Source organism: Enoplosus armatus, chromosome 16 (genome assembly GCF_043641665.1).
Source record: "Enoplosus armatus isolate fEnoArm2 chromosome 16, fEnoArm2.hap1, whole genome shotgun sequence".
In the NCBI taxonomy this organism is placed as follows: domain Eukaryota; kingdom Metazoa; phylum Chordata; class Actinopteri; order Centrarchiformes; family Enoplosidae; genus Enoplosus; species Enoplosus armatus.
Genome location: NC_092195.1, coordinates 18,172,431 through 18,193,854, shown reverse-complemented (window position 1 = coordinate 18,193,854; position 21,424 = coordinate 18,172,431). Strand labels below are relative to the sequence as shown.

The following is a 21,424-nucleotide window of genomic DNA, read 5'->3' as shown; positions in this document are numbered from 1 at the left end:
TAAGTGAGTGTTGGTTGAACGTCCAGGTAGAGTCAAGCAGAAAGCACCCTCACTCAATGGTAACTGACTTGAAAATGTTGGATTGTGGCTCACTGTTGCCGAGAAGCAGTTGCTTAATGGTTTCTCACTTATTTTAACTGTAGACAGGTCTGTTATTCTGATGTTCTTGAAGGTTTCCTGAAAAGAAGCACTGTATGTAGTTTAGTTCTCAAAGGAAACTGAGAGAAAGGTCTGATACTGTTGTTTTAGTTTGTTGTGATGAGTTTTTAGCTGATTAAAAAAGATCACGCTCAGCTGTGAACTGACTAAAAGACTCCCAAGGTTAAAATTTACAGTCACGTATGTGTTTTTAGGAGAGAAATAAACACTCAAATAGAATTACAAATTGATGTGAGGCTGATCTTTGACAAGCCGACCGCAGAGGACACACACCCGACCAGCTGTCACACATTAAAGCTACATGTTGTACTAAGAGTGTGTGAGAACTAGTCAGCTACTGAGCAGAGAAGTCGGAATAGAAAGCTAAACATGACGGATGAATGGATAATTCCAGTATGACCGAGTCACTAAAGAACAGTCGTAAACACCCACTTCTATATAATCAATCATGTTAAATAACATCAAATTTAAAGTAATTAAAATGAACTCATTTTGAACATAACAGGTTGAGCTCATCTGATTCGGCTGTGGGGACACGTCAATCAGAAAAGGTTGGAAACCACTGTAGCAACTGAACACTGTCTGTCTGTATTTGACCTATAATTAGTGGCTAATCACATGACTCTTTCCAGACAGATAATTAGTGGATATATAAGCCGCTAACTTGCTTTTCCTTGTTTTTTCTCAGAGTTCAGTTTGACGAGTTTTGCATTTCCAACATGTGTTGAGTTTGATTTATGTGAACAGCTTCAGTGAAGTCTCTGGAAGGATAAACACAATTCTTCCAAAAGATATTCCCTTAATTGGTGTTTTGATGATGATGATGGTGAGCGTGGTCTTCACCAGTGGTAGAATGTAACTAAGTACATTTACTTTACTTCTACTTTACTTGAGCAGTCCCATTTCATGACACTTTATACTTCTACTCCACGTTACAAATTAGGATTCAACATAAATTACATATGAAGAACTTTTAAAAAGATGATGCATTGTAAGATATTAAACTACCAAACAGGAAATAACATTTGAGCTTGAATTAGTCAGTTAATCAATTAGTTGATTATTCAGTTCTGATTTTTCAGGTTTTCAGCTTGTTAAATGTGTCAATTTGCTGCTTTTCCTTTTCTTAAATGACAGTAAACTGTTGGTCGGACAAAACAAGATGTTTTAAGATGTCATTTTGAGCTCTCTGTAATTTTGATGAGCATTTATTGCTTTTATCTTTCATTTAATTAAAGTTGCAGCCCTAAATAAAACAATCAAAATGCATGGGCAATAATATATACTTTTACTTTTGATACTTGTACATTTTCCTCATGATTCTTATGTACTTTTACTTAACACTTTAAATGCAGGACTTTTACTTGTAATGGAGTATTTACAGTGTGGTATTAGTACTTCTACTTAAGTAAAGGATCTGAATATCCCATGTGGCATTCAGTTGGGTCGAGATCAGAGGACCGAAGATCATAGCTGATGATTTTCATCCACATCAAACCTTCAGGTGACCCTGCATGGAAGCAGGTTTTTCCTGTAATTAGTCACCCGTCCGTGTATTTGGCTGCTAACAGCCTGTTTACAGGGTGTCATGGTGCCAGGGTGCAGCTCAGGTCAGCCAACACCAAACTGACCCACATTCGACCTCCCTCAGGCGGCTCGTGCCTTCAGGCTCCTTGGTATCGCCTTGCTCCATCTGGGCTGGACCTCCTCCAGGGTTGACAGCCAACCCCTCTGGATACGGGATGTGTGATCCAGCAGCGGAAACATTGCACCTTTACCCTTAATTGTAACTGGCCTCGGGAGCTTCAGAGCAGGGGCACTGAGGCAAGTCAGCAGGCTGAGGTGGTGGTTAATCAACTGCTCAGTGCTCAGCTGGAACATCCGACAAATGGGTATAAAATCAGTAAAACTGTCTTCATGTTTGTTTTGATTAACTATATGTTCTCTGTTCGTCTCTACGTTCTGCTGTATTTAACAGAAATCTGACAGAATATATGCAATCATGTCAAGTGTCATAGTGATACTTTAAATAACAGGTTTAAATGGACTCTTAACTCATAAAACAGGTGATCATCTGCATTGTAAGAAACACAAACAACAAAACTCAGGTTTGTATCATTTATTATTAAAACTCCAAAGCAAAAACAAAACAGTGCATCCCTCCTCTGGACTGCGGGCTGCTTGTCCTCTGCTGGATGCCTCCTGGTACTGCATCTGCATCACCGCGTGCAGCTCTGCAAGGGAGGAGGAGCAGAAAATACCTTTCAGTGGAGATTATTAAACTGAAATGCTGTTCCTATGGTAAAACTGCCAGTGTAGTCTTAAATACTATCGTTCATGGCATTGTTTTCTAGATTTCTTTAAATGCTTTTGTAACAAGCTACTTCTATGACACAAAGATATTTCACATCCATGTCTAAGTGATAAACTGCAGGGGGACTAACATGGAAGTCATCCTGGCGTCACCACAGGGAAGTCGCTCGGCCTCCTGCAGCTCTGGCATTTTATCAGACATCAGTCTTCATTTTACCTACAAAACAGGAAGAAACAAAAGACCAAACTGTTATTTAGCTTCGACAACAAACCTTCAGTTTCTGAGAGTTACTCTGAATACAGTGAGGCAACAACATTTACTACTTTTTAAATGCACACCACACCAGCTCAAAGTGAAAGCACTCGTGTTGGTATATCACTGGTTAGCAGGAACTTTAAGAGGGAAACTCCACCGATTTCACACTTCGAAGTGTGTTTACAGGTCTTGGGGAGTTCTTATGCATAAGCGAAGACGTCGTTTAAAGCTTTTTGCGGCTCGAGAGGGAGCTGCGTGAAGTCTAATGTCCTCAAGTGACATAATAACTTGAGTTAGCGACAGGACTGAAGACTACAAATTTGAAAATGAACAGAGTCTGGGGATGTGAGCAGACCAGACCTCTGCAGTCCGCTCCTCATCTTTGTTTGAGGCTAGCAGCTTGAGGCTACATTATCAGCGACTAGCAAAACACACCCGAATATCCAACTGAACTGTCAATGGTCGAGTTGCATTGTGGGTAATGTAGGCTGCAGGTTTGACAAGGACGAAGAATGTATGGAATAAATAAAGACAGTATCTCTGGTTCTGCTGCATCGATTTTGATCAATGGAGTACTTTTTTTTATAAAACAAAGGAACATATGTATCTCTACTACATAAAAAAAGACTGGGTACTCTGGGTACCAGGTACAGCATTTACACTATATATATCTATGGGGCTAGGCCCACATTGCATTTTACTAACCACTGTGGATCTTACCATGGTTTAACGGTGTGGATGCTCAGCCTCCTTCCACTGGTCGAGGCTCCTGTGGCAAGAGACAAACAATGAGAGCCTGGTAGTGAACTGGTCAGCAGGTTTCTACCATTATTTGTTTTTGTTTGTTAAATACACACATTACTATTTTGAGGTTGCCACCCTTAAATAGACAAAAAATGACTGTGGCCTGTGGATCTCTGTATGTGTGTGTTTTGCGTGTACATGTGTTTGTGTGGGCAGCGACTGTGGAGAAAGAAAACCAAACATATGTTCCAATTGTAAATAGAGGTTATGATGTTATAAAGTGAACATGCATTACAAGTAAATAACTCTTCACATGTATGTCAACGTGAGGAGAAGTAAAAATATGTTGTGTGAGTAGTGTGATAAAGTTAATATACAGGTAGAGTTTTAGATCAGCATCTCAGCATCCTGAAGTAGATTCATTTGTTTACAAACTGCAGAGGGGACGAGACAAATTCATGACAACAACGTTCAAATCTGTTACAATCCTCGGGGAAGGTAATTCTGTTACAAAGCCATGTGAAGCTGGACTTCGTACTGACACATCAGGGGTGTTACTGCAAAACCCCAAACAGAGCTGGGAGCTGCACCATAACCTTGTACAGAAGTAGACTTGCTCATTTTCAGTGTCAGTGTTGCAGACTTTGGGCGGTGCCCTTTTAGAAGAGGCCATTAGTGGCCAAAAGGGTTATTCTGGCATCACACTCAGACAGGACATAGAAAAGATTTTGGCCAATCAGGACAAAGGATTTAGTTAGAAAATGGATCACAGTGCAGACAGATACATCTCGACAGCCTCCAGGGCTTGATTCATGGCATCGGCTGAACAGTGTAGCTCCCTCTCGATCAGAGCTTGTGAGCACGATAAACTCCAGGTAGCACCACGGTCCTTCACAGCTACATGACAACTCCTACGTACAAGAGACAAAAGGAAAATGCCACCATCGCGATGTACTGTACTTTTTCAAAATGGCTGGCTGGTCACTGGCAGGACAGGGCATTCAGGTTTAACAGGAAGAATGACAAAATATGAGTATTGAGAGGTACTGAGATGAGAGAGGAAAGGAAAGCAACAGAGTCCAGCACTACTAAGACATTTTATTCTCAGAGTGTAACAATTGTCCTTTTCCTCCTCATAAACAACTGGTCACTAACAAGATGTGAAATGATCAGCAACTAAAAGCTGATTGTTTTTGCAATGTATGACCTTCAGCCTAAAGCCAGCAAGGAGTTTTCAAAGATTGAAGTTTAGTAATTTATTATTATATTTATTATATATAGACCCATTTGTGGGGTGAACACTAGTGTTGCTTTGTGAATCGATTCTAGTTTATTGTATGGTTTTAATTAATTTTTTTGTTCAGTCAGTATATTATCATGTAGTAGTAGTAGACGCTGTTATAAAGTATAAAGCAGAATATTTGTATTGTGGTTCCCTGTTTAAAAGGAGGAAATAGTAGTACTCTTGAACAAATATACTGGTGCAAAAGTTAACATTAATGGTTTTGCTCCAATTATTCTTTGTCTTACTGCTCCTATGGGGGAGAGTCATCTAAGTTTTGGAATTACAGTTCACATGACGCTTTGGGGAATATAAACAGGAAGTATAATGTTGCCATGGATTCAGTGAGTTACACTGGGGCCTGGAACCATTAAAAGTATGCCCAATTAGCTATTAGCAGTTCTTGTTTGCAACTTACCCATGAATGTACAGACAACTATCACTGGATTACTTTGATACTGAAGAAAACTAAAATGTGATGATTCTCAGGAAAGTTCCGTAGTTACAAGGAGCATCTTTTTTTCTATGGTTTCTAAGTTCTAAGATTTATGATAACCTTGGGAAGTGTAAGTCACACTGAATCTAAAAATATGTCATATCATGTCTGTGTGATCAGATTTAACAGATTTAGAGTTGTGGCTCAAAGCGTGAGTGCACTGAGTTTTAAAGTACCTTAATTCATAAGATGTGTGTCACAGCTACTGACCTTGTTTGTAAATGGGCCAAACATCAATAACTACCTTCACATTGTTTTCAGAACACCGGCAGGCACCCATTGCATTGTGTTTGTGTTTTCTCCTCATACAAGACTGTCTCTTGTAAATAATGCACTGGTGTAGTCAGAGTGCAGACACTACAGGAGATCTAGTAAATCCAGTTTATAGCACTTTACTCAAAAGACAGGTTGTACGGAAAGTGAAGAGAAACTGCTTCACATGAACTCTGAAAATGAATATTAGTCGCAATTTGTTGAAATATTTGCATTTTTCATGAGAACGAACAAAATCCACACCAAACTCCATCTACACAAACACACAAAGTCACAAAGGTTGTGATGTAAGGACAGAGTCCAGGCAAACTGCATTGAGCATTGGATTAAGAAACAGGATGTCTGACATCTGACATGGGGATTTCCATTTTCTACAATCCCACCCAGAGCAACCCAAGCAGTGTGTGACATGTTTCACTCCAAAACTACAAAGACATCCCAACCCAGTCCCACAAAAAATAATGTTTTAGAGACATTTCACAGCCAGAGACAGAGTCAGGAGTAGTGATGACAGAAAGTGCAGTTATTGCCAAGGTCAATGCAACGTCGACACAACTCAGCAATAAACAAAAGTGCAAACTACTTTAACATTCAAATACTTTGAATGATTTTAATAATTTACCATGGTTCAGGGTTCCACTAGGACTACTGAACGTTTAAAAATAATTCAGATTGGCTTGTACTGTTGTTTCTGAAAGGGCACAAAGATAACCAATTAAGTTGAAAGTGAACAGCATTATTTGACTGTTAAAGATGTAAAAGAGGTGCAGCACAAAGACAAAACTACCCAAAAAAAATTCTAACAGCATTACAGTGGAAAATCCCATGAGTTGGGCTTCGTGTTCATTGTTGCACACAACCTGCCTGTCTCCACTGCTAATTACCTTTTAAATATGGCACAAAAATCAAAGAAATCAGCACAAGCTGAATAAGAAGTATAGAAGTGAAACATCTTGTACAATTGCACAAGAGTTAAGCTTTCTAATGCTTTAAATTTAAGTCATTTTGCTTTAACACTTCAAGCAATGCCACAAAAAAAAAAGAAAAAAAGATACCCTTCTCTTGACTTCCAGTGTTTCCAAAATATGTCAGTGTGTCGAGTTTCAGCACCGTGTTCCACACATCTGTGGTTAGAAACTCAAGTGGTGAACCAGTGACTCAGCCGTCCATACACAGTTCCTTTCATGCATACATACAGAGAAGCCAAAGTACTACAGCCACACACACACACACACTGCACGGGCTATAATGCTTTACCACATCCACACACAAAAAGGTTGAAGAGCAGAGATCTGCACTGTGATGCCATTCTTTGTAAGTGTGATGCCAGAAGCCCTGTAGACGTCATAGTGTGAGACAGGACAGAGAGAAGAGTCAAGTTATGGGACAACTGTGCATCTTGTATTATAAACATGGATGGAACACTTACCTTTACTTGTTCGGCTGATCTGTGTAAGCATACCTCTGGCTGCAGTGCAAACAAGTCCAGGCTTTACTGTCCACTGACTTCTGCAGAACTACTCATCGTCAATGTAACCCAACTGCAGAGAAGAGCCTCTACTGTGGACTGGGGCAGCCTGTCTTTGACAAGCTGGCTGACAGCAGCTAACGCACCTCTCATTTACCCAAAGACATGAAACACACACACGACCACACGGGCACAACACGCCATCCTCTCTTCAACCGTAAGGTGCATGGGATTTCCTGCCTCAGGTAGGTTGGTGAACAGGAGGTTGGTCAGGTCTACTTGTGCAGTTTTCACAAACAGCTTTTAGGGTCAATGAATACGGGTGGAGCTTAATTAAGAACTTCTCTTTAGAAATGTCAGTGTCAAAGCTTTCCATTTTTACTCCAATAATGTAAAATCCAAATGTGTTGCAACAGGGGACCAAACCTTCTATTTTAACTCCACTGATGGCGTCAACGTGTTGGTAACAAGGGACATCTCTAAAATAGTTAATGTGTAGTCTGTTAAGAGTGCTTGGCATCACCTTTAAACAAATCTCGACTACAAATTGTCTTTAAGAACGTCAGTGTCGAAGCTTTGTTTGCTACTTTTACTCTAACAACACAAAGTCAAAATGTGTTGTAATAATGAACATCCCTGTTTTGAACTTCTGTATTTTAGTTGCGTAATAGTCTGTTAAGTGTGCTTGGCGCCACTTTTACACAAATCCTGACAAAGAACTTCTCTTCAAGAATGTCAGATTTACATTTTTACTTTAATAATGAGAATAAGTCAAAATGAATTGGCCACAGGGGACACCCCTGTTCCAAACCTCAGTAATAGTTACTGTGTTGTCTGTTCGATGTGCTTTGGTGCCACCTTTTAAGAAATCTTGACTATGAACTTCTCTTAAAAAATGTCTGTCGATGGGTTTCCAGCCACCATTTTTGAAAAATGAATTTTCTTTTGGGCATCAAAAAACCTGAATGAAAACGCAGTAAATTCAATCGAATTCTCGAAATATCACAAAAATGTTTTTACCCTTGCCTGAGGTGGAAAAGTTGGTGTATTGGTAAAAGCAAAATGCAACAAAGTCCAAAGGAAAAAGACTTAGCTATAAAATCGTATCGTACATGAAGCATGTGACTTAAACATCCACGGACGCCTTCCGTTTTAATTAGTGTTGAATGAAAACATCAGATCTGTGTGGAGCGATGGGGAGACCTGTAACATTTCTCAAATTAATACGTGAAACAAAAATAAATATGTCCATCGTGTTTTCTACATTGTTTTTCCATCAGTTGAGAATTAGCGCCACCAGCCGCTTATCTCGACGAAGCAGCTCCTAATATAACTGTTGTGGATGGAAACAAACATTAATATGCATTTTCTTTGGCCAATTTTCCGCAAAATTCAGGTAGTGTCAAAGCTTTGGTTTCCATTTTTGCTCCAATAACAAAGTCCAAATGCTCTGCAATAAGGGCAGTTTAGTGTTCTTGGCACAGTCAGTTCAATCTTGTGTACTTGGAAAAAGAATGGCCAAATGTTAAACACTATCTTCCAACTTTCCAAGCCACCGTCCAAGCTATAGAGCCAAAACCTATCATGATCAATAATAAATGTACACTTCTTAAAAAAATAGGTGCCATTTGGTCCTCGAGAGTGATAGCTTTTCGTCAACAAAACCAGCTACAGACTTTGAATTTCTTGGTTTGGAAAGTTGCTTCTCATAGTCCAACACCTTTAAAGATGATCAAACCTGTTAAAGAAAAACAAATTGTACACAACACCAACACACAGACATAACATTACAAGTTTTAAAATGTACACGTCAATGAGAACTTGTAGTACTACTTTGCAGGATGTTCAGATGTGTGGAGAATGTCTCTGATGAAATAGATTCTTTGACAAGTAAATAATATTCATTCAAGTACTTGTCTAATCTATTATATTTACTTGCTACATTGCTACGACAGTCGTAATTTTAAGTTGTTAGCTGCATATTCACATTAAATCCAAATCATCTTACCAACTCTTAAGCATTGGTGGTCATTTGAATTCTTCCTCTAGTTTTGCATTCGTTATGCACCAAATCCCTTCCTGACTTTACATGTTAGACAGGAAATCCAGTTAAAACATCTGTCCATTGACCAGACAAACTATGGTCTCTATTTACAAAACAGCACTACATAAGTGATTCCAACGGGATTTAGTTGTTGCACTGATTTCCCCACGTCAATCTTGATAAAGATCAAAAGCTTAGCAAAGGTCTTGAACTGAATATAACTACGATTTCAGAGCACAAGCCATCTAAAAAGTATCAAATCTGGAATAACCCTCAAGGGTAAACTTGGGCAAGGTAAATAAAAAAAGCTGGTTAAATGTTTGTTTTTGTTATTGATAAATAACAAATACACGAGCATTGGTCCACAAACACCATGGTTGTAAACTGGTTCCAGACTAAACTTAGATTTTCAGACGAGAACTAAACACATGATTTGACCAACCAACACCAGTCTTGGTGTTGTGGACTACAAAGGAGCCCTCCTTTCACACAGACTTCCATTCTCACAAAAGAGGTACAATGAGTTATTTAACTACAGCATGTCTTAGATAAATTGTCAAATTAATGACTGCAGTATACAATCAAAAATTGTTGCAAGTCTGTGAGGCCAATCCCTTTCAGAAAGAAATCCATTAAGCAGCAACTTTAATAGTCAGTTATGTTCTTGTCTTGGGGTTTACTTGTGTAGTTGTTTTTCATGTAAGCGGAATGCCACAAGGCTAGATCAGCTTCATTGCCCAACTATCTATCAATACTACAAGAACTAAAAGGCAAATGTGTTGGCTAACGCTGGCATCCTAGTTTTAATCCTCTTTACGTTTTCCTTTTGTGAGTCTTACTAAGGTCATTTCCACAGGTCCAGTGGTTAGGTTTCTTTGCTAAAGCACACTATCCAGCCACAAATTCCTCCACAGTCCAAAACCTTTAAAGTTGGTCAAACCTGTTAAAGAAAAATAACACAAACACACGTAACATTGCAGATCAACACTCCAGGATATCCAATTCTATTACATAATTCATCAAAGTATCTGTAGTCCTCTGTTTTGCAGTCACTTCAGTTGCGTTTTGCAGGTTCTCAGATGCCACACGAAGAGGTTCAGAAGGTTTTCTTGATATTTTATAACCAATCTTTTTTTAAGTAATTGTGCAGGTTGCATTATCATACTGTGCACAAGAGGAACGTTGCACGTAATATTTAAGTGTCTGGATGTCTTACATACTCAAGTGTCTTTGGTTACTTGACAAAGATCTACCATTGGATACATCGGAGTCATCCGGTTACAGGTTCCACTGTTGTCCAAAGTCAGCTATTGGACAGACAATCACTGTCTACAAAATAGTACTATGTAAGTGACTCCAAAGGTAAGGCTGAAAGCCACTTATTGTTTATCTTGAACATTTAAGTTAAATTATAAAAGTAGTATCAGCAGCTGTGCTGTTGTGGACACTTTTGTCAACTACACGTAACATAAATGCACCTTCAGAGGTCCACAGAATGGCAGAGTCAAGCTAATGCCAGGAAAAAATAAACAAGTGTCCTGCTTCATCTCGCAGCATATTCTCCATTTCCATAAGTGTCAAGTGTAACAATTATACTTGTCAAGATTTAAGATGGTTAAATGAAATGTGTTCAATCTCAAACTTAATACAAGAATACTTACACTCACTTTTACAGGCCATCTCCTGCTACCACACAACTCTGAGAAATGCTTGCTGACGCAAGCCAGTGTCCATTTGATTCCAAGTGATGTCAAATACCTCCAAACAGGTACTGACATGATTAATGGGGAGCCACCAGAGTGGGACAGGGTTTCTTTCTTATGATAATTATATAAAATGGTTGTAATAATGTTGACAGTTTGTAAACTGATGAAATGCCTGTAATATAAACAGTTTAGTTACAATCTTTCATCCAGATTACAACAAAAGGGTAGCCCACTAAATTCAAAACAGAGACTTGGTCATTCAATTACCTCATGGTAATTTATACCATTTTGAAGGCTTTGTGGGTAGAAGGCAGCCATGACAGGTGTACAATAAGGTTGTTAAATGTTTGTGGGCTTTTGCATCTCGTAATACGGCCACAGGTGAAATGAGATCAACTACAGCTTAACAAATGTTGTCTCCTGAAATGCAGAACAGTGCAGGTCAATGGGCACTGTTGAATGTAACCCAATTAATGACATGAGGCAGTGTGAGAAGGTATGTTTGTTGTCAAAGGTCACCCCCAACAACAGATCTGTGGGAAATAAACTGAAAGCACTGTGGTAACACAGTAAGGTTTGTCCATTAGCAACAATTAACTACAGAGCATGCTGAGACAAATTCTTTCAGCCACATAAGAATGTATCTGTGCAACACAATATACATTCAATGAATATATATAATTAAATAAAAAGGGAATTCACAAGCTGTCGACAGTGAAATGTTAGCATGTCTTGTAAGTAACAAAGTAGAAAAGGTGTAGCTGAGACACAACATCTATTCCACTCCAGTACGAGCCACACCGATGCAGTTCACCTTGCTTATGATTCTGAAAGTCAGGGCACAGATCTGACACTCCGGGTTTCTTGTCTTCTTACAGGTCCAGCAAAATGAATGCTTCGTCAGCGTAGTACAACTTTAGGATACATGTCTATTTACTAATTCCAACACTGGCTATGTTTGCTGACTCTAATGTTACACCAGCGACACGTAGCTCTATGAAAATTCTCATTAATTCATAATATTTTGAATTAACAGCAAGAACTGAAAATATATTAACAGTAACATTTCTTGCTTGTTTTTGGTAGTAAGGGATGATGTTTTTATCCAGAGATGGAATAAATTTGATATATTTATGCTTTAGGTTCTGGTTATCATGCTTTCAAAATTGACCACTATGCATGTTTACATAAGACCAACTGAACCAATTGCCAGTCAAGCAAAGGCAGATTTACTCAGGCCGACAAATAGTACAACTGCGGTTGGGACATTCGACTTCGATAAAATTTCATGGCAAGTACTTCAGTGAAGACGTCCAATTTGTGTTCCTTTAACACACAAACTCTGTTGACCTCAAAAATAAGTCCTTAACTGAACTGAATGTGACTACGTTTACATGCAGGTTTGTAAAGGATTATCTCTTTGACTCAGACAGTAACATCCAAGAAGCGGTTAACATGTTCATACTGTAGCCACTTTGTTATAGTTTAGCCAATCAGAGGCGCACAACCTCAGTCTGTCATTAGACTTTAATACATGGCCAACATCTACGTACTGAAGCACTTTTGCACCAGGGCTTTCTTATACACCAAACTCACTGCCAAAAGCAACCGGAGGTTGAAAGCTTAATGATGTCCAGTTAAGAGAAATACAAACAAACCAGGTCAATAAAAGTGTCATACGTAACTCAGTAGCAACTCGATTGTTGCTTTTATAAATGGTTGAGATCCCGTAACAATTTAAAAACATAATCCAGCTGCTAAGAAGGTGGCAACACGAACTGTAAGTACAGGTTTTATGTCACCTGTCCCTCTATGAGAATTGACACAACAGTTAGACATGGGTGAGCGCCATGATCTTTTTTTTTTAAATTACATTATCATTAGACTGCATGTAAACGTAGCCAATTACCCCAGGTGCCAAAAGTGCACAAAAGACACACACTAATGTGGACTGTGTGTCAATGACAGACCGAGTATGTGATATGAGCAGGATGTGTTCGCAAGAAGACGAGTGTGTGTCCACAACACACAACCGCACACACACACACACACACTATACCACAGGCTTTCTTAAAGGTTCTATGTGTAGTATTTCTGCTTTCCTGAAGCATGACTGTACAAGCAGAGTTAGTGAATGCCAATGACTGAAACATGGTAAACAACTCAGAGCTCCCGCTTAATGTTTCTCCATTTCCACTGAGTGCAGTGTTTGAGGAGTGAAATTACGTGTGTATTAAAAATACATAAGTTGAGTCTCCAGTACAGTTCAATGAGTGCTGGGTGCCATCTTAGCAGTTGTTAAATGTCTTACAGTGCCATTCTGCACTATGTATGTCCCGGCTTAATTATTTTTTTGTTAAAAATATAATGAACTGACATAGTACTTGTGACCGGTGTCAGCTAGTTATCGGAATGTGCTGGTAAGAAAATGAAGCAAAGGACGGGATGGGGTATTTGCAGTGAGCAAATGCTTCACGGGGGGCCACGCATGTTTTTTAGATTGTGTTATATGCGTCGCTGATCAAAGAGGTCATGACTGTGGCAGAGATAACACATAGACCCTTTAAGACCTAATGTGGTAGATTATCCACATTATTTCATTTGTGCAAACAACCAATTGTTGGGATTAGATTTTTGAACGTATTGTACGTTTCAACTTTTAGGAATAAATGTTAAAGGTTTGTCCTGATAGAACCAATGTCTCTTTATTATAATACATGCTTTGACTCCAAATGTATGGCACAAAACACAGCCATAGAAAGTTGAGAAAAATGTTACAATTATCACTTCACGGCGACTCACAGAGCATAATACATCTACAAAAGAAAATTATACATGGGTCAGAAACAGCTACCGGACCACACGAGGTTGACCTCTCTTTCCATACTACTGACAATAAAAAATAAAAAAATGAAAATATTGACTTTGTCATAAAATGAGTAAATTGTCAGGCTAAAATGTAGCAACAATTTAAACTTAAATACAAGAAATGGATGTTTGTTTTGGATAATTTATACAAATGGTGCTGCCGGGGGTGTCAAAGAGCAGCGTTTAAAAACGGGGTTTCTTAGCAGGACCATCAAACTCCTCGCGGACCCTGCCGAACCCAGGGTTACCAGGACCCATTCCCCTAGGACCGCCCTGGGCAAAGCGCTCATTGCGCTGTGGGGGTCAATTTGCCAGGGAGGCAGATAGGAAGCAGGGCAATAAGGTATGAGATGTGTTCAGTGCGCGAGCACACAGTTCATGTCCATATCAAAATGTATAAAAAGGTATGGTAATAAAAGGTGATTTGTTTTATATTGTGAGCAGATTTACAAAACAACCAGCAGGAGACACATCCGAAGAAACCGTTCGTTCCAATATGAAGGTCCACAGGTGCCACAGGTTACATACGGAAAAGGAAGAGAGGGTAATGCTTTTGTTAGTCAGTGCCTACCTAGTATGGTCTCTCCAGTGCATGCCAAGACTAGCCTATAGGCCTTTCTAGTTTTTAGGTCTAGCATTTTGTAAATGCTGACCATAGTTACCTCTTCATGATCACTTAATACGGCAACAGATAAATCCTAAATCCCTTAGAGGTATTGACAAAAATATATTCAAAAGATATATGGTTATAAATACATTTTATATTCCTTTTGTTACCAGTGGAATTCATGTTTCCTTAGAAATTTAGAAAAAAGATATGAATTTAAGTGCCACTGTAACAAATTCTGACTGAATTAAGTTTGAACTGAACTGAGTTTCCTGAAAAGAAATGGTGGTGTATTAATCTGCTGTCCAGAGATCACAGCACATCTTATGGCACTGCACTGATAAAATGGAAAAATAACTAATGGTCCCCAATGTACCAGAATCTGAAGATGAACTGTACCAAAAATACATGTGTAGAATATTGGCACTTGGGCACAGTAAAACGTAAACATTGCACAAGACATTCAGCACAACCATTTTTTTCAAATAAAAAAAGGAATTTCTTTAGCAATATGCATCTTACATGCCAAGCCAGTTCTGTGAAACTAGAATTGTGAGAGAAAGAGGGTTTCATAAAAAGCCAAAAATCCAACAGAGGGAGGTGGCTTTGAGAGGCTACAGTGGAACAATATAGTAGGAACACAACATAAATGTAGTAAGAATGTAGATTATGAATATGAATCTTGAACTGGATCTCCCCAACATCACTCTGCTCAGCCTACTAAATCATCAAAGACTTTAACTGAGCTTTACATTCACATGTGACTATAAAACTACAGTGTCAAGGTGCACAGTTCAAGCAACTTCACGGATTGTGAAACTATTGCATCAACATTGCCGACAAGCTTGAACCTAAAAACTATTTTCAGTTCCTAAGAAAGCCTTTTCTAAAATCACTTAAGGCAAACGGTGCTTTAAATTCAAAGACTAAATACTTTGGCCAGGCTATAATTAGCAGGCATAAATTTTAGTTTGATTTATCAAAAAGGTATAAATGTGAAGCGCACCATTTTTCAACTACAAAAGTAAGTTTAAGGATATACTGTACAGCAAATACAAACTTTTTATATGGTACTTCAAAGATTGAAGAAGTTGTTTCTGGAAATGCGTTTCATTCGCCTACGATGTTAACACACATTTAGCCGTTCATACTGTCAACGGTAATCCAGAAACAAACCTAACATTGGTACTACAATTCTGCCAGAAGCATAGATCTCAAGCTCAGTCCAGTATTCACCAATATCATCCTAAGCACAAATGGTCACAAGGCTTTGCCTGCCCCCATCAATTAATCCTGCTGTCATATACAAATTTGATTTTCGAGATTTTATTCCTTATACCGTCAGTCTGCACTAAAAGCATTATAAATGCTCACTTGCAAAAAATGTTGATGAGAAGGTAAAGGTTGCTGGTCCAGAAGATGAACTACACCCCTACACGTAGCATGTTCATATACAACTCCATTTATTCTCATGACTGAAGATACGTGAAACGGCTAGCACAGTATGAAAAAGGGGATTTAAAAGCTAAAACACATCGTCAACAGTTAAGGGAAAAAACACTGGTAGATGCCATTCTGCCTCTGGTCAAGAAAAAGTGCCTGTCCCGCTCACATGAGACAGGGCTTGCAATAGCAGTCCACTACACAAACCGTGTGATAAGAGTGAGCAGAGCCACTGAGGTCTGTCTACAGCTGTCAGAGAGCATATCGGAGAGCAAATTCTTATGATTTAGTGCAGGTTGACGGTTTCGTAGCTGGAATGCATTAAGACTCAGGTGAAGGTAACTGAGGGGGCTTGGCTTGCCATTGAAAGAAACCCTGTCAGGCAGGCAGCACATCTGTCACATTCAACAACCAGCAAGTCATCCGAAGACAGCTGGGAACACAAATGATTCATATTTTTTCATCCTGCTTGGCCAGGTGGCCTTCATATTTAACATCAGCTGGGAGTCTTCCCAACAAAAAGGAAAGCCGAACACAAACTACATTAACTACGGATCTTCCAAAAAGTGGGATACGTTACCATTTCGTTGCCCATCAAGCCTCCTGATGATGGTCCCATTCCCTTCTGTCCCTCAAAGCCCAGTCCACCCATGGGGAACTTCTGGTTGGATGCACCAAAGGGCATATCTAACAGATACAACAAGTCAAATACACGTACAGCACTTGAAATCAAGATGTCAGACAAATTTCTAATGCGGCCTGTTGGTGTCAAAGCTGATTTAGTACAATTAGACAGAAAGACATATTGCATTCACATAGATTGAGTAATAGTGTTATTTCAAAGAGAATCACACAACCTTGTAAAAAAGAAAGATGGTACTTTCATAATGTTCAGTTTTCGTTTTAACTGTTTTAGAGAGGTGCTGATTCAACTTTACAGTCATGCTGGAGGCTGCAGTTTCTGGTGCTGTTAAAGTGAATCGTTTTATATTGTGTTTTTCTTTCTAAATAACTAACCTCAATGAAATTACTGGAGAAAAAAAACTTACCACCCATGCCCAAAGCACCACCAGGATTCATTCTCATTTCTCTGTCCCTCTGTAATAAAAAGACAAGAAAATAATCATAATTTATAATAATAATCATTAAAGCAGGAAAACATTGATATTATCTTGCTTCATTGTGCATGTGAAATAGTCTTGTAATGTAACGTTAAAGTTATTTACATCCATGAAGTTGCCCATCCTGTAGTTCTCCTCACGCTGGCGGCGCATCTGTTCTTCCATCTCCCTCTTGCGAAGCATCTCCTCCTCCCGCCTGCGTCGCTCTTCTTCTTGTCTGTTTACAAAAAGAAAAGCAGCAAATGTTATGAGACCGAATATTAACAAATGTGATTTAATTCCATTAATTATTACTAAGGCCAAAAATGGACCCCAGTTGACTACAACATCCACCTAAATCAACAACCACACAGAATTATAATGAACATATATACCTGAGCTGCATCTCCTTCCTCTTTTGCATCTCCTGACTGTGCATCTCCTCCATGCGTCGTAGTTCCTCCTGTCGCCTAAGCAGATCTGAAAGGAAACATGAAGCCAACACGTTTTAATTGTGGCACTTGAACACCAGGGCACTCCACATCCTGTGAGTTACACATCTCTAGTGATAAACAGCAGAAATTATAATCAAACAAACTTGCCTTGTCTGAGCAGGTTGGCCTGGTGCTCGTGGTATGCGTCCTCCATCTCGCTTTCCAGCTTCTCGCGGGCCTCGCGCATGTTCTTCTCCACCTGCTGCCTCTGCTGCTTCTCCATTTCATCCAAGGACTTCCAGCGCTTGGAGTACTCGAATTCGAAAGTGCCTGGACGAGCAAAACGAGGAGGTTCCTCGCGCTCTCTATACACACAATCAACATAATATACAGTATGTTAGGTTTATATGACTGTCTGCACCAAAAACCTGCTGAGTTCTGCCTAAAGCCATTTCACAAAACACTAATTTGGGAAATTATGAATGAATAAATGTTCTACGGTAACAGGCAAAAAAATATCCTGATAGTGGGAAACAAATGCTTGAACAGCAGAGTTCTTCGTAACCAGTATTTTATTAAATGAACAACCCAATCTTTTGAAACAGGTCAATATTTTGATTTCAACTTCTCATCAGTATTCAACTTCACACAGTAAGCAATACAGGTATCGGTGCTTGTTGCCAGCATGGGGTTTAAAAGGTTGCAGGCAACATCCCTTCTCCTCCTTCCCTTGATTTACACAGATTAACACCTGCCACTTTTGATTGATTTTTAACAGCTGCAATCCCTAAACCCCCCACCTACCACTACCGAAATCCCCTCCACACCCACATCACACCATCTGCTGCTCACAAAACAATGACTTGAAGCAAGTAATTTACATAATAAGGAAGATTGCGTCGGAGAGAGTACACCTTATTTAACTCAATTTCAAAACACTTTTACTTATCCCCACAAAGGCAAATGTATGGTGAACATGACAAATGTGATATACTTACGCTTGATATCTGGGGTTCTTCTGTGCCAATTTCTCTGGAAGACCATCTTCATCATCGAACTGCTCCAGAGGCTCGACAACAACAGGCCGGGGTTGCCTGAAAATGGTGAAACAAACAAAAAAAGATGATTAAGCCAGGGTTTGGCACACCTTTTATGGAGCTTGACTCATTGAGCACAATGCTTAAGCGTGCTCTTTGAACTTTAGAGGCACTTACGTGGTGAGCAGGAAGACACCCTCACTGCACCGATCCAGGGCCTTTCTGGCAGCAGGTTTGGATGCAAACTCGACAATGCCCTTGCCCGTGGAGCGCCCACGGTCATCTACAATGACGATGGCCCTCTCGACCATTCCAAACTGTGAGAAAGCTTCCTCCAGTAGCTCATTGGAAACAAACGGTGACAGATTCTTCACAGACAAAGCTGCAGAATGTGTGGCAAATCGGACACGCAGGGGTCTGCCTTTCATGGGTGTGTCATCCAACTCTGCTTTTGCAATCTCAGCAAGTGCACGGGACTCCTGCAAGAAACATTGCCATTAAGGGATCTGTTCAACACAAATGAACAATGTCTCTCTTGCATTTATTGCAGTAATCTTAACTCCAACACAACATATATGACACTTGTGTAGAGAGAGAATAAAATGTCTCACCAATCTGATGAAACCAAAGCCTTTGCTTTTGTTGATGAAGACCTCGCTGGGCTCCCCATATTTTGCAAACAGCCTCTTAAAATCTTCCTCCGTGATGTCGTTGGGCAGGTTTCCAATGAACAGACGACACCGCTGTGTGTACGTCTTCTCACCGGGTTTCAGCAGCATGGACAGTGTTGCCCTAAACGCCTGTTGATTGACAATGACAACGCGAATTCAGACCCTGTCTGTCATACACCAAACAATACCGTTATACTCAGACGACAAGAACAAACAAAAAAATATAATATAATAATTTGCATTTGAGATAAGTCTTCGAATACGTGCTCAGGCAGTATTCATTCAAGTCTTTATCCCCCACACCAACCGCCCATCCCCCATACGCGGTGGAAAAATAAGCTTGAGCTATATTTTCAGAAAACTAGCGCACACTAGCTCATTCAAGAAAATAAATGGGAATCGATGGTAAAACCAATCACTACATACTGCGTGTTCTTTGTTTTACCAGAACACATTTTGTGACTGTACGGGTTTTGGACAAGATGGCGGGTGGCTGAAGCAACTATTGTGCGCGTGATTTTAGTCACCGCTAATACCGCCGTTAGCTACAACAGACGACTAAATACTGGCAGCCGTTAGGAGAATTCAAGAAAACACCACCCACCCCGGCTGCACAGTGGTTAAAAACGAGCGCACTAAACGAGCTAGCGTTAGCTAACAACAATGGCCGTCGACGCCATTCGCAATAAAGAAATGTAGTACAAAGAATACAGACCTTTGACTGGCCATCGTCTGACTCGGCGGCAGCGTTGTTCGTAGCCTTATTTTCCTGCACCTCACGTTCTTGTTTGGACTTCATCATCGGTGGCCCTGACCTCTGGCCTTGTTGAAGGCCTATCCTCTGGCCTTGATGTGGCCCTGGCTTCTGGCCTTGCTGTGGCCCTGGTTTTGGGCTCGGATGTGGAGGCTGCTTCTGCTGCTGTCCGTTAGCATTACCCACTGGTGATTTCAACTGCGGGTTCTGGTTCTTGTTTGCCTGGTTAGGTTGAGGGGAGGTAAGGGTAGGTTTCGGTGGAGGTGACTGAATCTTGGGCTGAGGCGCAGGGGTTGCCGGAGTCCGTTGCTGCTGCTCCTGCTGTTGCTGTGCCGGTTTCTGCTGCTGCTGCTGCATCGGGCCTTTCATTGTGAGAGCCGGGCCGGGACTCGGCGGAGGGATGATTGGCAACGACTGGTTCTGTTGTGGCTTCTGAGGAGTCATCTGTGGGCCCTGATTTGGCGGTCTGTTGAAGTTATTATTCCCCCCCCTCCGGTTCTGGTTCTGATTCTGGAAAGGATGGCTCCTGAAATTTGGATTCCCCATTAGCCCACCCCTCATCGGGCCGCCGGGTCCACCGCCTCTGCGTTGTTGGAAATGATTCATCCCAAGACCGCCGCGATTGTTGTTAAATCGAGACATTGATCCTTATATCAGCGAAAACTTAAAATACTTAAAATGTTGTAGATTTGCTGCGTAACGAACGCCGGTATTTGCAGGTCGAATACCTCAAAATGGCGACCAACGGTTGAGCATACAGGAGTCTTTCTTTCTCCAGGACAGAGGGAGCCGCCCCGCTCAGCTCATTGGTCCGCTGCTCAGGAGGAGGAGTCACCAGGGACGACCAGTCTTTTGAAAGAAACAAAAACCCTTTAAAAGCATTAGAAACAACTACTATAGGGGTTCCAGTTGTTTATATTTGGATTACTCATGTAACGCTATTTGTGTAGATGGCCATCACATATTAACAGAAAGCAATATACAGGAAGGGTTTTACATCTCTTTCTTGCTCTTGTGAAAAGAGTCAATTGTGCAAAGGGCCTGCTCTGTAGTAAGGGCAGTGCTCCCACTGCCTGTCTAGTCACATACCTTAAATGAACAAAGCACAGATTTTTGATTTTTTATCAACCTTAAGGAGGTGTCTTGAGAAAATCTTGTAACAACACATTAGAAATGTGAAATTAAGACCCTCTAGAAAGGGTTATTTAATTGCCATTAGATTTTATTTGAGTATAAATTAATTGTCTGCAGCATAATTGGTCTAAAGTCCAACAACAAATCACCAAATCTTTTGGGCTTTGCTTTGTCTACATCTGATATTTCCGAGACGGCGGCCTGGCTACGCAAGATATACTAAGATAATAACCATTCATTCAAAAAGAGCTATTTGGGTTTTTCACTTCTCCAAAACACATAAAGCTGAGCCCCTATTTGTTTCCATACTCAGAGATAGCACTATTGTTTGTTTAAACACAACCCACAATGGATAAAACACTACAGTGATCATAGTCCATCATCATAATGTGCTAAAATGATAGACTATAAATCTTTTACTAATTTGAGTTAACTGAGTTTTCATAAAGGGTGTACCCACTTAAAACCATCCACCTTTACCAACCTTTTGCATAAAGACCGTCGTCGACTATTGAACAGACGTAAGATTACTTAGTATTGTAAATAAAAAAAGGTAGGGGGCCTTTGACCTCCTGTTAGTGGTCATATATAAGACAGGGCTTTAGACTCTAGTCACAAATTTGATGACTTCAGAC

General features: G+C 40.1%; 1 protein-coding gene across 2 annotated transcripts; it reads right to left on the bottom strand.

The window, feature by feature from the left end:
* Nucleotides 1-2,263: 2,263 nt before the first annotated feature.
* On the bottom strand, nucleotides 2,264-20,373 carry sfpq (splicing factor proline/glutamine-rich). 2 transcript variants are annotated; one of them, XR_011598758.1, is made up of 12 exons: nucleotides 19,617-20,373; nucleotides 18,842-19,030; nucleotides 18,408-18,709; nucleotides 18,192-18,287; nucleotides 17,362-17,558; nucleotides 17,155-17,239; nucleotides 16,886-16,997; nucleotides 16,709-16,757; nucleotides 16,240-16,346; nucleotides 3,449-3,497; nucleotides 2,604-2,689; nucleotides 2,264-2,393 (listed from the first exon to the last, which is right to left on the bottom strand). XR_011598758.1 is itself a non-coding variant. In XM_070921518.1 (10 exons), exons 1-10 carry the CDS (start codon nucleotides 20,295-20,297, stop codon nucleotides 13,793-13,795), a joined length of 1,929 nt encoding a protein of 642 aa, XP_070777619.1. In that variant the 5' UTR covers nucleotides 20,298-20,373; the 3' UTR covers nucleotides 13,431-13,792. The 2 variants fall into 2 exon arrangements, 1 of the variants encoding a protein (XP_070777619.1); XM_070921518.1 differs by lacking the exons at nucleotides 2,264-2,393; nucleotides 2,604-2,689; nucleotides 3,449-3,497 and adding an exon at nucleotides 13,431-13,903.
* Between the last annotated feature and the right edge of the window lie 1,051 nt (nucleotides 20,374-21,424).